The 14,982-nt window shown below is 42.9% G+C and overlaps 1 protein-coding gene across 2 annotated transcripts; it reads right to left on the reverse strand.

Moving 5' to 3' along the window:
• Window positions 1-883: 883 nt before the first annotated feature.
• BAG5 (BAG cochaperone 5) lies at window positions 884-14,922 on the reverse strand. 2 transcript variants are annotated; one of them, XM_073570082.1, is made up of 2 exons: window positions 14,784-14,922; window positions 884-2,345 (listed from the first exon to the last, which is right to left on the reverse strand). In XM_073570082.1, the coding sequence occupies exon 2, from the start codon at window positions 2,313-2,315 to the stop codon at window positions 957-959; it is 1,359 nt and encodes a 452-aa protein (XP_073426183.1). In that variant the 5' UTR covers window positions 2,316-2,345; window positions 14,784-14,922; the 3' UTR covers window positions 884-956. The 2 variants fall into 2 exon arrangements, with proteins under 2 accessions (XP_073426183.1, XP_073426192.1); XM_073570091.1 differs by having other exon boundaries at window positions 884-2,340; window positions 14,784-14,921.
• Window positions 14,923-14,982: the final 60 nt, after the last annotated feature.

Here is a 14,982-nt window from a genome sequence, read left to right on the forward strand (position 1 = left end):
GTTTATCCCTACACAGCAGACAACTAAGTTTCCAGCTGGTTCTATTCACCTGAATGGGGCTACAATATTGTTTCATACAGAGCCAGAGGCTGTTGTGCAGGAGAAAAGTAGTAAGATTGTAATAAATCAATAATTATTCCCTGGATGACCCATTTAAAGTGAACCTGACAGGTGATTCCAGGTAGGAAAAGAACTGTCACTCATGGGGAGTGGGGCATTGAGAAGCCACTGGTGATCAATTTCTTGGACTAGTTAATTGATAGGCTCTCTCTAAAACACTGCAGAGTAAAACCTAGTTGGCTGAAATGATGGAGCCAGACTCTGAATTATGCTGTCCATTATTCGGACAGCACAAATCAGCTGTCAGGATCCCTGTAATGATGTACCTAAAATTAATGAATATCTAAATACATAAAGAATAATAAATAACAAAAGAACGTAATGCTTCATTTCCCCTCTGTAGGCACTGTCTGGGAATTCAACACTTGCTGTGAAGATCAAAGCTGATCACGGAATGAGGCTACTTTAACAACCAAGTGATTTCCAAAGTGGAAAACCCCCTTTAAAATGAGATGGGTGTCTTTTCACTTCCATCAACTACCAAGCAATAGAACTGGACATGACAAACTGCGAGCAAACAAAAAAAATACAACAATAAACTTTCATAAACTGATGGCTTATTGGCTAGAACCCAATAATTACAACGCCCGATACCAAGAGCGGATACATAGAATTCTATGTCACTAGCTTTGGATATGTCATCATTCAGCTTCTCAATCTTGTATGTGTAGGAATGGTTCTTTGGAAGAATATTCATAAAGACAGAAAATAAAAAAAAAAAAAAAAACACCGGTTTTACACCAGGCTTTGGTGTACCAAGTCATAAAATTATCAACTTCACGTTTTTATTTTTTACTACAATCATTAATTTTGTGCAAGTTTAGGTAAACCAAATCCTAATATTCCCATTCATCCGTTTTCATGTCTAAATAGCTCAGGATATTATTGGCGAACTTTACTGCTTGTTTCCTTGCCGTTTTAGACCGCTCGTCACCTTGTGAATCAATGGCATCTAGAGCGAGCAGCTGCTTGGTGAGGAGCTCTTCTAACCTCATGTAATTTCTATCTGCCCTTCTGCCGTCAAAGGACAGGACTTCTCTCTGAAGCTCGGACAGGCTCCCAAGAACTCTCCACACGGCGATGTGAGAAGGGTGTTCTGGATTGACTTGATCGCCAATGTTGTGTCTCCTTTCAATAGCCTCCTTGAGGTCAGTGTACGTGATGACAGTCTGAACCTCCACCACAGCTCTCCTTCTCGCTTCTCGTATGCAAGGATTCTTCTCTACACTTACTTCATCCAACTGGGCTATAAGACTCTGGAGTTCAGATTTGGTTCCCAAGTGAATTTCAGACACGTTGTTTTGTCTTTCCAACAGACTGGCTTTTATGTCGGCCAGTCGTTGACGGATCATTTCGATTTGGACTATGGACTGGTTCTTAGCCAGGTCATAAGCACTGGTGAAGTGGGCTTCCTCTTCGATGTCTAGATATTTAAATAAGCTGTTGATTTCTTCAACTACCTCTTTCCTGTATGTCCTCACTTCTACATGTCCGGAAACATCTAAAGCGTCCAGTTCTGCTATGAACCCGGAGAGGACGCAAGATAAGTGTCTGTAAGTTTCACATTCACTTACGCCAGCAAGGAGAGCCATCAGATTTGCGCGGGCCTTGTTGACTTCACACATAATGGAGTTAATCTTAGATATGGATGGATGAGCATCAGTGGAGAGGGGAAGGGCCAGCACCTGCTGCTTCAAGCAGTTTTCCAGTATATCTTGAATTGCAAGAACTTTAGTTAAAGTGCGATATCTAGCTTTTCTTAAGGAGGCTTTTCCCTCTGTCTTGACTTGTGTAAGTCTCATAAGAATGTTCTGAATACCTTCTTCGAACTCTTCTGTGATGCATCCTCTCCCTCCATACAAAGGTCCTATCTGCTGACCTACCAGGTTTTGAACCTCCTTGAAAATCTGCTCGATCTCCAGTCGACAAGGATGGTTTGCAGTCTTCTCCAGTTCTTTCAGAAGCCTTTCCACCTCCTCAATAGCTCTCCTCCGGGCCTGCTGAATGCTCCCTTTTCCTTCTGTATCTATAGATTCAATCTCAAAGAGATGTTTGGTCAGAGCTTTCTCTAACTTTTTGTACTCAGGGTCACACTGTAAGCCGCTGAAGCTTGCCACATTCTGCTCAAGATCTTTGACTTTCCGTTGGATCTCCTGAAGGGCTGTGATTGAAGCATGTTGATTACCCATATCCATTCTCTGATAATCCTTCGTTTATTATCTAAACTGAAAGAGAGGACAGTTTTCAGCAACATGTTAATCGCATTTCTCATAGTACTATGCATGTACTACTATCTCAAATTTAAAGGGTTATTCCTATTATTTCAAGTTATCACCGGGACTGCTGGGACACACAAGAACAGGGCTCTGAAATGCCCTATTGGGATGGATTGTAGGCGGAGTACTGCGCTTAGCCTGTCCTATAGCCAATGAATGAAGAGGCAGTATCCATGGGCGGTCAAAGCTCTTTTCCGATGAGGCATTTCAAAGCACTGTTCTTGCAATGGTTAAAAGCTAAAAGGGTTAACTTTCATTGTTCCAACCAGGGCTCTGGAGTCGTAAGCCAAACCCCAGACTTGGACACCTCAATTTTCCTGACTTCAGACTTCACAGCCCTGCCTCACTACCGAGCACGTACATAAAGTGTCAAGACAGATTCATCTCAACTAAAAGCCGAGATCCTTAGATCAGGAACAGAACAGACATTTAAAGGGCATTTAATAACTTTCCCAAATTCTTAGGAAAACATTTACAGCACGCCCTGCTGTATCCAATTATATATTTTTGGAGTCAACGTTAAGGGCCTGTCACACTAAGAGATATCGCTAGCAATATCGCTATAACTAGTGACGTTATAGCGATATTGCTAGCGATATCTCTGTATCTGATACTTACCAACAACCCGCTCCCCCGCTGCTTATCGCTGATCGCGCGAGAACGTTCAGGACTGTTTCTCGTCGTCAGCTTCCTGCTGTGACAACGAGCGACGCGTGGAGCCGGGCGGGAGGACGCAGGATTGCCACGTCTGACAGGTAAGTAGCGACCCCCGTCCCCAGCGATGTCGCTAGTGAGATCTGCCTGTGTGGCAGCTCACTAGCGACCACTTAGCGATGTACCAGCGATCCTGACAGCGTCATATCGCTGGTCGGGATCGCTGGTACATCGCTAAGTGTGACAGTACCTTTAGTGCATTTTATACAGACTCCAACTCCATCGCCATGATTCCGACACTTTATTCTTGTTATTGAGGGAGAAGATGGGCTGGAACTGGAGGAAGTCATAGCTATGCCGATAAAGTTTTGGCTTACTTTGTGTTATCTGAAATCCAGGATAGGTTTGCTTGTTCTAGAGCAGGTGTGGGGAACCCCAGGCCCCAGGGCCATTTACGGCCCTCGATGACCTTTAAATCGGCCCCCGGGCAGATTCACAGGGACCACAGTACTTTGGCAGGGAGTTATATTTTGATTGCCACCAGTTCATTAATTTCTTCTTCATCAGTGAGCACACACATGCAGTGTTCACTACTGAACACTGAAGGGCATGCAATGAAAGATTACGTCCTGACACCAGTGCCAGAGTCAGGATGTACTTTGTGGGCGGAGTTTGTACGGCCCCAGAAGGATGGTATAAATATCCAAATGGCCCCTGGCAGAAAAAGGATTCCCCACCCCTGTTCTAGAGGTTCGCAGTTACTGATCATCTACCACTTACTGAACACATAATTTACTACATCTCATTGGTCTTGATTTACCAAAAACTCCAGAGATGATATAACATGCTGACCTGTGATTATTCCAGTGAATTATTGACTGGTGATGTGTCTCCGCCACTAAGGCCAGTGATAGGCTGCAGCGGTCATATGTGATATCAACAATGTTATTGCTAGGAGCCGGGTGAGAATTACTGCTTCTGTCATGTAAGATTTCAAGGGGTTTGATAACTCCTTTAAGATGCAAAGCACTGTAGTAGTGTAGCCAACTTTGGCAATAAAAAAAATGGATTCAGATGATCGGTATGCGCTCATCTAAACCAGTGGTGTCCAAATCACAGCAGTTCTCAGTTGACTTTTAAATGGGTTTTTCGCTTTCAAAAAAATGCTTTCCAAAGCCAGAGTTTGCTTAAACCCCTTTTTCACACTCTCAGATTGTAGAATTGAGTGTCAACTATTGCCTGTTATTGTCTGCAGCGGTGACATCACATCAACTGAGCTGCAGTCAGTCAGGGAGTTCAGCGGCTCATCTTGTCAACTTTGGCAGATCTACTGAGCACGCTGAATGGCTGCAGGACCGTCACATGATAGAGATACAGACACTGGGATAGCGCTGGAGGGTGAGTAAACCACAGGTTTTTGGGGTTTTTCTTAAACTCTGGCTCTAGAAAGGGGTTGTTTGAAGCTGTCCAGAATCTAAGAGAAACCCTTTAACTTCATGGTCCTGGAGGACATTGCAACAGCATAAACCTCATTATTTCCAAATAAGAAACCCTTTGTTCTGTAGAGTTGGGCTTGTAGGGAAATGACTAAAGTAAAATTCATAGCGACATGCAATGTGACCTCTTGATCATTTTCCATCTGCTCATTTTGTGGTATTTAGAAATATATGGGATCTGTGAGCAGCTTATGAACACCTTTCTTTTTCATGTGTCAGTTTTAATAGATCATTTTACGATAATATTAATACAAATTATATTTAGTAAATTCCCTGAATTTATCTTCCTGCTTAAATCAGATAAATTAAGAGCCACAAACCACCCACATACAACTGCAGCAGCCTCTTTGCCGGTGAGCTGGTGCTGTAGTGAGGAGTCAGTGTGCACGTGCCTGGAATCTCGCTGCAGCGATGAGCTCTTAATCTGCAGGCTAGGACTGCGGCTAGGAATATATCAGGACATAAACCTCTGTGCTGAACCGCAAAGCATCCACAGAAAACAGCTGTTTCCCTGACAAGCTAGAACAGGAATTTCTCCTGCTGACCCAGATTACATGGCTGCAAGTAAGAGTCCTGGTAGATACAGGAGTCAATATGGCAGCAAGGTGCCCACACAGTCTGTGGTAGGAGATGACCATGTTATGTGGCTCAAACGGCCTCATAACGTCTAATATTACCTATACAAAATATACTTAAAGAGGCCTAAAAAAAACAATATTTCTGCAGGGTGTAGCTTGTCAACATTAGATGGCTATGTGGCATAATTACAGGAGCTCAACACTTAACAGCATGATGGAGACCGTCACAAGGCAAAAGTGATCACCAAGTGGCTCAGTGAACAAAACATTAACATTTTAGGTCCATGGCCAGGAAACTCCCCATATCTCAATCCCACTGAGAACCTGTGATCAATCCTCAAAAACTGGGATGACAAACAAACACACAGAAATTGGGATAAAGTCCAAGCACTGATGAGACAAGAATGGGCGATCACCAGTCAGGATCCAGCCGAGAAGCAGATATCCAGCTGCCAGGGGGCGAAGGGCAGAAGTCCGGAGAAATAAGGTTCAACGCTGAAAATATTGTTGTTACATAAACTTGATGTATTTGTCAACAAAAATTTAAAAACTTATGAAATGCTGATTGTACTTCAGTAACCATAGAAACATTCGAATAAAAGGTCTATAAACACTGAAGGAGCAAACTTTGTAAAGACCAAAAGTTGTGTCTCAGTCTCAAAAATGTTGGCCCTCAACTCTATATCAGTCTCAAGTTTAAGATATATTTTATAAGGTATGCAGTTTATATAGTAAAAATCTGCTGACAAATCCACTTTACTTGTATCAGAGAAAGATAATTTAAAAAGTTTTCTTCCCCAGAATTCTCATACTGATGACTGATCCCTAGGCACGCTGTTGGGTGACCGACACCATGCACCCACACAGATCAGCGGTTTTCAGCTACAAGGGGAATAAAAGCTCAACTCTGTACATTATGCAGTGGCCTTTGTATTGCAGCTAAGCTCCTATTCCCTTCAATAGGAGCAGAATCTCTGTACCAGAGAATGGCCATACATTGTGAACGGATCTAATATTAATGACAGATCCTAAGTGTATCGATGGACTGGACATCAGAATCCCAGGCTCCTTGTGTAGTGTTTTTGCTATAATTATCAAGTAAAAACTTGCCTTCAAGAGTGGAAAACCGCTACTCTGAGTCATCAGGTTGGTATACTGGCAGAGTCATGGTTTGAAGAAACGCCCCTTCAATGTTATCGCTCTAACCAAGTGAAGTCTGAAATTCAGTGCAGAGACTTGCACGATCCGAGCTCAGAATGCCTATGTCTTAGACCAGAAGTATCTGTGCTGGATTTCACAGATGTCTGGGCTGACGTCACCTGGCTGGAGTGAACGATCAAAGTGAAAGGAATTGGTGACTCGGCCTGTACACTATACCGCCCCGATGACTCTGGGTCAGGGTTTTATACTCACAAAGGCATGTTTTTGCTTGATAAGTATAAGAAAACAACTACACACTTAGTTCAGCTACAATCATCATTATAATTCTCATGCAATTGCCTGCAGGAGCCTGGGATTAGCTTAGCAGGTAATTTTCGGATGTCAGGTTCCCTTTAGTGTGGAGTTTAGGAGCTCGTTGGTTGGATTAATCCAGCATAGTTTTTTTTTTTTTTAAGCAGACAAAGTCAGAGCTTCTATAGACATCAATAGAAAATGTGCCAAAAAATTAGGGCCCAGCTACAAACTCAGGGCACACATACTACCTATCTCCTCTACAACTACGATGATTGCAAATACAGTGGCTTGCGAAATTATTCACCCCCTTGGCTATTTACATTACAATCTGTGTTTCAATTTTTGTAATCTGATTTGTGTGGGATGGATGCATCAGCACTAAATAGTTTTAAGTTGGTGAAGTGAGAAAAATATAGGCAAAAATTATATTTACAGGATAAAAATTAAAAATCGGCGTGTCCCAAATCATCCCTTTTGCTATGAACCCCCTAAAAATTTCTGGTGCAAGGAATTACCTTCATAAGTCACATGCTTAGTGACAGGATGTCCTCATGTGTGCAATCTAAGTGTCACACGTCTGTTAGTACATACACTTTACGCTCCACTAATCAAACAACATGAAGACCAAGGAGATCTCCAAACAAGTCAGGGACAAAAGTTGAAGAGAAGAACAAGTCAGAGTTGGGTTTTAAAAAATATCCCAATCTATGATGATCCTCCGAAGCACCATCAAATCCAATATCATAAATGGAAAGAACATGGCATGACAACAAACCTGCTAAGAGAGGGTCGCCCACCACAACTCTCAGCCCAGGCAAGGAGGTCATTAATCAGAAAGGCACAGAGACCAAAGGTACCCCTGAAGGAGCTGCAAGGTTCCCAAGCAGAGACTGGAGTATCTTTCCATACGACAACAATAAGCCATACACTCCATAGAGTTGACCTTAATGAAAGAGTAGGTAGAAAAAAGTCTTTGTTTACACACAAAAATTGTAAGGCTCATTTTCAGTTTGCGAATAGACATGTGAGAGACTAACCAAATGTATGGAGGAAAGTGCTGTGGTCAAATGAAACAAAAATTGAACTTTTTGGCCAACAAGGTAAACGCCAAACCAACACAAATCATCAGCATAAGAACACCATCCCCACAGTGAAACATAGTGGTGGCAGCATCATGTTGTGGGGATGTTTTTCGGCAACAGAGACATAGAAAGTGGCCTGTCGAGGGGGAAGATGGATGGTGCAAAAATACAGGGATATTCTTGAGCAAAATCTGTTTCAGTCTGTCAACGATTTGAGAATGGGATGGAGGTTCACCTTCCAACAAGACAATTCCCCAAAACATACTGCCAAACCAACACTTGAGTGGTTTAAGGGGAAACGTGTACATGCTTTGGAGAGGCCTAATCAAAGTTGAGACTATGTGGTCAGACTTAAAGGAGCCTGAGCAGTTTTTCCTTGAGAAATGGGCAAAAATCCCAGTGGCAAGATATGGAAAGATCAGAGATTGATCTAAAGCAGCTTGCAGCTGTAATTGCAACAAAAGAAAGTACTGACACTTTGGGGGGGGGGGATAGTTATGCACACTGAAGCTTTCAGTTATGGTGTCCCATTTGTTGTTTGCTTCACAATAAAAAGAAAACCAAATGTTCACAGTTGTAGGCATGTTCCTTACATGAACGGATGCAAAAAAAAAAAGTGAAATTCCATGTTGTAATGTAGCAAAGCACAAAAAAATGATAAGGGGGGGGTGAATACTTTCACAATCCATTATATGTCTGACCCTGCCTTCTCAAAGGAAAAGATGTCTATTGATGGCTTAGCACTCTCCTGTCCTGACTGACCACACGCACCACGCACACTGGGTCTCCACTTATCTGTATGATTGATCGGCTGACAGCTTTCTCCCACTACTGTTCCATATGCAGAAATACTTTTCTGAGTACTTCCATGTGCTCTATGAGAGAGCCACCACATCGGCAGCATACCTTACAGTGATTTGAAATGGCCCATAGACAGATTAGATGATCGACTGACTGCCGAAACTGGTTGGTTCTGACAATTATGTTTCTCAATGTTTTTTAGTCAAATACCACTACTTAAATGAGGTCTAAAGCTGTGATCATTCATTGTGCCATGCTGACAACACCTTAGGCTGGTTTCACATTAGCGTTTCTTAGCGCAGCGCATCGCGTGCGTCCATGCGCCCTTATATTTAACATGGCCGGCGCATGGTCTAGCATTTGCACGCGTTCGTATGCGTTTTCGTGCGCATGCATTTTTTTTGTAGTGTGCGCCTAGGCGTGCCCGATGCAACCTGTTACATTTTTGGGTCCGTCCAGCGGCGTAAACAAAAAAACAAAACGCATGTGCACGCTTGCGCACGGAATGCAGAAAAATAACACATTACAGTCTATGGGAACACAGGCGAGTGCATGGACATGCGCACGCCTGCGTTTGAAATCACATGCGTTTTTACTGTTAACTTGAATCATAGAATCATAGAATCGTAGAGTTGGAAGGGACCTCCTGGGCCATCTGGTCCAACCCCCTGCTCAAAGCAGGATTCGCTAAATCATCCCAGTCAGATGTCTGTCCAGCCTCTGTTTGAAGACTTCCATTGAAGGAGAACTCACCACTTCTCGTGGCAGCCTGTTCCACTCATTGATCACTCTAACTGTCAAAAAGTTTTTTCTAATATCTAATCTGTGTCTCCTCCCATTCAGTTTCATCCCATTGCTTCTAGTCTTTCCTTGTGCAAATGAGAATAAAGTTGATCCTTCTACAATGTGACAGCCCTTTAGATATTTGTAGACAGCTATTAAGTCTCCTCTCAGTCTTCTCTTTTGCAAACTAAACATTCCCAAATCCTGCAACCTTTCCTCATAAGACAGGGTTTGCAGACCGGTCACCATTCTGGTCGCTCTTTTCTGAACTTGCTCCAGTTTGTTGATGTCTTTTTTAAAATGTGGTGCCCAAAACTGGACACAATATTCCAGATGAGGTCTGACCAAAGAGGAGTAGAGGGAAATAATGACTTCACGTGATCTAGACTGTATGCTTCTGTTAATACATCCTAGAATTGCATTTGCCTTTTTTGCTGCTGCATCACACTGTTGACTCATATTCAGTCTGTGATCTATTAGTATACCCAAGTCTTTTTCACATGTGCTGTCACTTAGCCCTATTCCTCCCATTCTATATATGCTTTTTCCATTTTTATTGCCCAGATGTAGTACTTTGCATTTCTCCCTGTTAAAAACCATTCTGTTAGTTGCTGCCCACTTCTCCAGTTTATTTAAATCTTTTTGAATCCTCTCTCTCTCTTCTCTAGTATTAGCTATCCCTCCTAGCTTTGTGTCATCAGCAAATTTAATCAGTTTACCCTCAATTCCTTCATCTAAATCGTTGATAAAGATGTTGAACAATACAGGGCCCAGGACAGAGCCCTGTGGTACCCCACTTGAGACATTCTTCCAACTGGATGTGCAGCCATTTACGACCACTCTTTGGGTCCGATCACTAAGCCAGTTATGAATCCACCTAACAGTTGCCTTGTCCATTCCATACTTAATCATTTTTTCAATAAGGATTGTATGAGAGACTTTGTCAAATGCTTTGCTGAAGTCAAGATATACTATATCTACAGCATTTCCTTGATCCACCCAATCAGTGATACCGTCATAGAAGGAAATTAAGTTAGTCTGACATGACTTATTAGTTACAAACCCATGCTGACTCTGTTTAATCACTTCATTCTTATCCAGGTATTGACATACATGTTGTTTAATAATTTGTTCAAAGATCTTTCCTGGTATAGAAGTCAGACTCACCGGCCTATAGTTACCTGGGTCCACCTTCTTCCCCTTTTTGAAGATAGGAACAACATTTGCTCTTCTCCAGTCTTCTGGCACTTCTCCTGTTCTCCAAGAATTTTCAAAGATTATAGAGAGGGGTTCAAAAATTTCTTCTGCTATCTCCTTCAGTACTCTGGGGTGTAATTCATCTGGACCTGGAGACTTGAATTCATTTAGGCTAGCTAAGTGTTTCCTCACTATCTTTCTGTTTATAGATATCCTGGATTCTTCTATTCCCTTAATAGGACAGTGAATAACAGTTGATGTTACATTTCCTTTCTGAGAGAAAACAGATGCAAAATAGGAATTTAAAAGTTCAGCCTTCTCAACATCCTGTCTTACCATTTCATCATTTTCATCCTGTAAAAATCCTATAGCATCTTTGACTTTTCTTTTACTTTTGACATATCCCCAAAATCCTTTATTATTGCTTTTGACATCTCTTGCAAGCCTCAATTCATTTTCAGCTTTAGCTAATCTGATTTGTGCCCTGCAGGTTCTGCAGACAGCATTATATTCTTCTTTAGATATGCCTCCCTCTTTCCATTTTATAAACATTTTTTTCTTCCTTTTTAGCATGTGCTTAAGTTCTGTGTTCATCCATCCTGGTTTCCTTAACTGCTTCCTATTCTTCCCTCTTTTCGGAATTGTTAACAACTGTGCTTTGAGAATTTCATTTTTCAAGATTTCCCATCCTTCCTGGACATTTTTGTCTTTAAGGATATCCAGCCATTGGATCTCTCCAATTCTCTTTCTGAATCCCTTAAAATCTGCCTTTCTGAAATCTAACCTTGACGTCTGAGTCTTCACAGGTCTTCCGCCTCTAGTTATCCAAAATTCTAAAATAGCATGGTCGCTACCTCCTAGGGTCCCAGCCACTTTTACCTCCTCAACCATTTCCTCCCTGTTTATAAGGATTAGATCCAAGGTAGCTAGAAACTGGTTAAAACGCATACGCTTAAAAAACGCAAGCAAAACGCATGAAGCTTTTTTTGTATGCGTTTCCATTGCGCATGAAGCGCAGCGCTAAAAAACGCTAATGTGAAACTAGCCTTAAGGGGGTTTTACACTAAGCGATATCGCTAGCAATATCGCTAAAACGTCACTGGTTTTGTGACGTTATAGCGATATTGCTAGCGATATCGCTATGTGTGATACTTACCAGCGACCGGCTCCCCCGCTGTCCATCGCTGATCGCGCGAGAATGTCCGGCTCCATTTCTCGTCGTCTGCTTCCTGCTGGGACTTCCTGCTGTGACGTCCAGCGACGCGTGGAGGCGGGCGGGAGGACGCAGGATCGCTGTGTGTGAATGGTAAGTATCGTGCGCTGCGTCGCTGCTGAATCGCTGTGAGGTCTTTCTGTATGAAAGCTCACTAGCGATCATTTAGCGATGCACCAGCGATCCTGACCGGGTGGGATCGCTGGTCGGATCGCTGGTGCATCGCTAAATGTAAAAGGGCCTTTAGAAATATGCTGTGTATCTCTACGGGGTATGGTAAAATGCTCCTAAGATTAGATGGGAAAAAAGTATGCCCAATGTCTCATTAAAGCACATTGGATGATAGATAAGTCCACCAGCATACATGGTACCCAATAAAAATGTTCTCCGTTTTTTCCATATTTACACCATGTTCCCATACTGCCTGGACTCATTACATGTAAATTTTGGTCCAGCTCCATCAATGGCTGATCATCATCCAGGCTTGACCTACTCCAAGTAGGTGCATAAAATTCAGTTGTCAGCCACTTAAGGGAACATATTGAAGAGGGGACAATAGTTTTCCCAACTTAGGTTGGTTTCACACATTTGTGTATGGACTGTAACCAACCAATGTTGAGTTTGGGTTAGCAAATCTCTTGACCCAAACTCAATAACCACAAAAGCATGCATGAACCTTTCACGTTTGATCAGGCAACCAGCGGCTAGTCTGAAAATTGTAGTGCTGGTATGGACCGTGAAACCAGAATGTTTTTATACTAACTAGAAGAGTCCACCATCAAGCAGCTAAACCATGGGAATCACAGCCTGAGAACTTGCACAGTCCACAGTAGTTTTAGCCTCATAAGCACTTACACATTTGCTGCATAAACTTTGCTTTCTATGATGTTGCTGGCCGACTCTAAACCATAAATGAAAAAGCCATATTGATGCCTCCTCTCAGACACCGTATTAAGGGCTTGGATAACGATCAGCTCTGTGCACAAATAACATGATATTACTAGCGCTGGAATGTGCCAAATTATGTTAACATGCTTTCAAGTTAAAAAAAAAAAAAAAAAAAAAAAAAAAAGGCAATGTAGATATTTGCTTCCCATCCTACCCGTGAGCGCTGTGTGTTTGGACAGGACCTACCTCAGTGTAATTCCTCTGGTGAGCATAGGAGAGCAATGATTTCCTAATTCCAGGTAAAAGAACTTGTCTTCTCAGATCAGGGTGGATCCTCCGTCAGGGCGGAGTATTTAGAGTATTACTATTGATAGATGTACATGTGGTTAAGTTATTATTGGTGGAAGAGCCTGGAATTTCCCCGTCTTGTATTGTCACCTATTATACCACTAAGGGCGAGTACACACTAGGTTTTTTTGTCAGCGGTTTTTTTTCCTGCAGCAAAACCTGATCTCTTGGTAGAAAAGTAGCTGCAGAAAAAAAAAAAAAACATGCTTTCCTTGTTTTTTTTTTTGCATTGTTTGCGGCAGTTTTGGCATGCTAGATTTGTCTCTTGTGAAGTCCTATTCTATAGAATCATGTTTTGGAACAAAAAACGCAGCAAAACCTGGTACCTGCGTTTTTGGTGGGGGGTTTTCAGCGCTTTTTCACCGCCCATTCATTTTAATGGGTGAAAAACGCTGAAAGAAGTGACATTCTCCAGTGTGCAAAAAACCATGCAAAGCACAAAATCCTGATGACAAAAAAAACAAGGTGTGTGCATGAGATTTCTGAAATCTCATAGACGTTGCTTGTACTGTAAAATGTAGATATAAATTTGCATTAAAAAAGCTGCAAAAATGCCTAGTGTGAACTTAGGCTTAAATGTTATCAGCCTGTTGCACTGATGAGGTGTTATGGAAGCCCAGGTTGCTTTGATGGCAGCCTTCAGCTCGTCTGCATTGTTGGGTCTGGTGTCTCTCATCTTCCTCTTGACAATACCCCATAGATTCTCTATGGAGTTAAGGTCAGGCGAGTTTTCTGGCCATTCAAGCACAGTGATACTGTTGTTTTTAAATCAGGTATTGGTACCAACTTTTGGTAGTGTGGACAGGTGCCAAGTCCTGCTGGAGAATGACGTTTCCATCTCCAAAAATCTTGTCAGCAGAGGAAAGCATGAAGTGCTATAAAGTTTCCTGGTAGGTGGCTGCGCTGACTTTGGTCTTGATAAAACACAGTGGACCTACACCAGCAGATGACATGGCTCCCCAAACCATCACTGATTGTGGAAACTTCACACTAGACCTCAAGCAGCTTGGATTGCCTCACCACTCTTCCTCCAGACTCTGGGACACTGATTTCCAAATGAAATGCAAAATTTACTTTCACCTGAAAGCAACACCTTGAACCACTGAGCAACAGTCCAGTTCTTTTGCTCCTTGGCCCAGGTAAGACACTTCTGGCATTCTCTATTGGTCATGAGTGGCTTGACACAAGGAATGTGACACTTGCAGCCCATGTCCTGGATATGTCTGTGTGTGGTGGCTCTTGAAGCAATGACTCCAGCAGCAGTCCACTCCTTGTGAATCTCCCCCAAATTTTTGAATGGCCTTTTCTTAACAATCCTTTCAAGGCTGCAGTTATCCCGGTTGATTGTGCACCTTTTTCTACCACACTTTTTCCTTCCACTCAACCTTCCATTAATATGCTTGGATACAGCACTCTATGAGCAGCAAGCTCAGTGTGTCAATGACTGCCTTCTGCACATCTGTCAAGTCAGCAGCCTTCCCCATGATTGTGGAGCCTACTGATACAGACTAAGGGACGTTATTAAACGCTTGATACCTTTGAAGGTGTTTTTTGTTAGTTATTAAGGATGATCAAATAGCTTTGGATAAGAGCTTATCTGAATAGCTATAGCCCTTCCTAATAGCTGCATCAGTAACCTGGAGCGCTCCCGATGATCAGCTGATTGGCTCCACAGCTGCATGTGTGGGGGCTGTTGTGTGACAGGCACAACCCATGCATGGAGTATACTGTGTGTTGGGCTCTCCATGCATGGGTTGTGACGGTCACAGAGCCCGGACACATGCAGCTGTGGAGCCAATCAGCTGACATCGGGAGCGCTCCAGGTTACTGATGCAGCTATTGGGAAGCGCTCTAACACACTCTGGCAGGTAATGAGAGCACGGCGGCACTACCTGTCTCCCCAGCAGCGGGGGTTGGTCCCGGGTCTCCACACCTTTCCAAGCTGTACTCTCTTCCCCGCCCCTCTCCGGGCTCCTGTCAGTGACGGGTCACCATGGACCAGCCGTCTCGCTGGTTGTAAAAGCCGTCTCTCAGCACTCCCACGTTGCCATAGCGACAACGGAAGTGATGTCTTGCCGTAAAGCTGCGTAG

Source organism: Dendrobates tinctorius, unplaced genomic scaffold (genome assembly GCF_039654945.1).
Source record: "Dendrobates tinctorius isolate UK_male_01 unplaced genomic scaffold, ASM3965494v1 ptg000006l, whole genome shotgun sequence".
In the NCBI taxonomy this organism is placed as follows: Eukaryota; Metazoa; Chordata; class Amphibia; order Anura; family Dendrobatidae; genus Dendrobates; species Dendrobates tinctorius.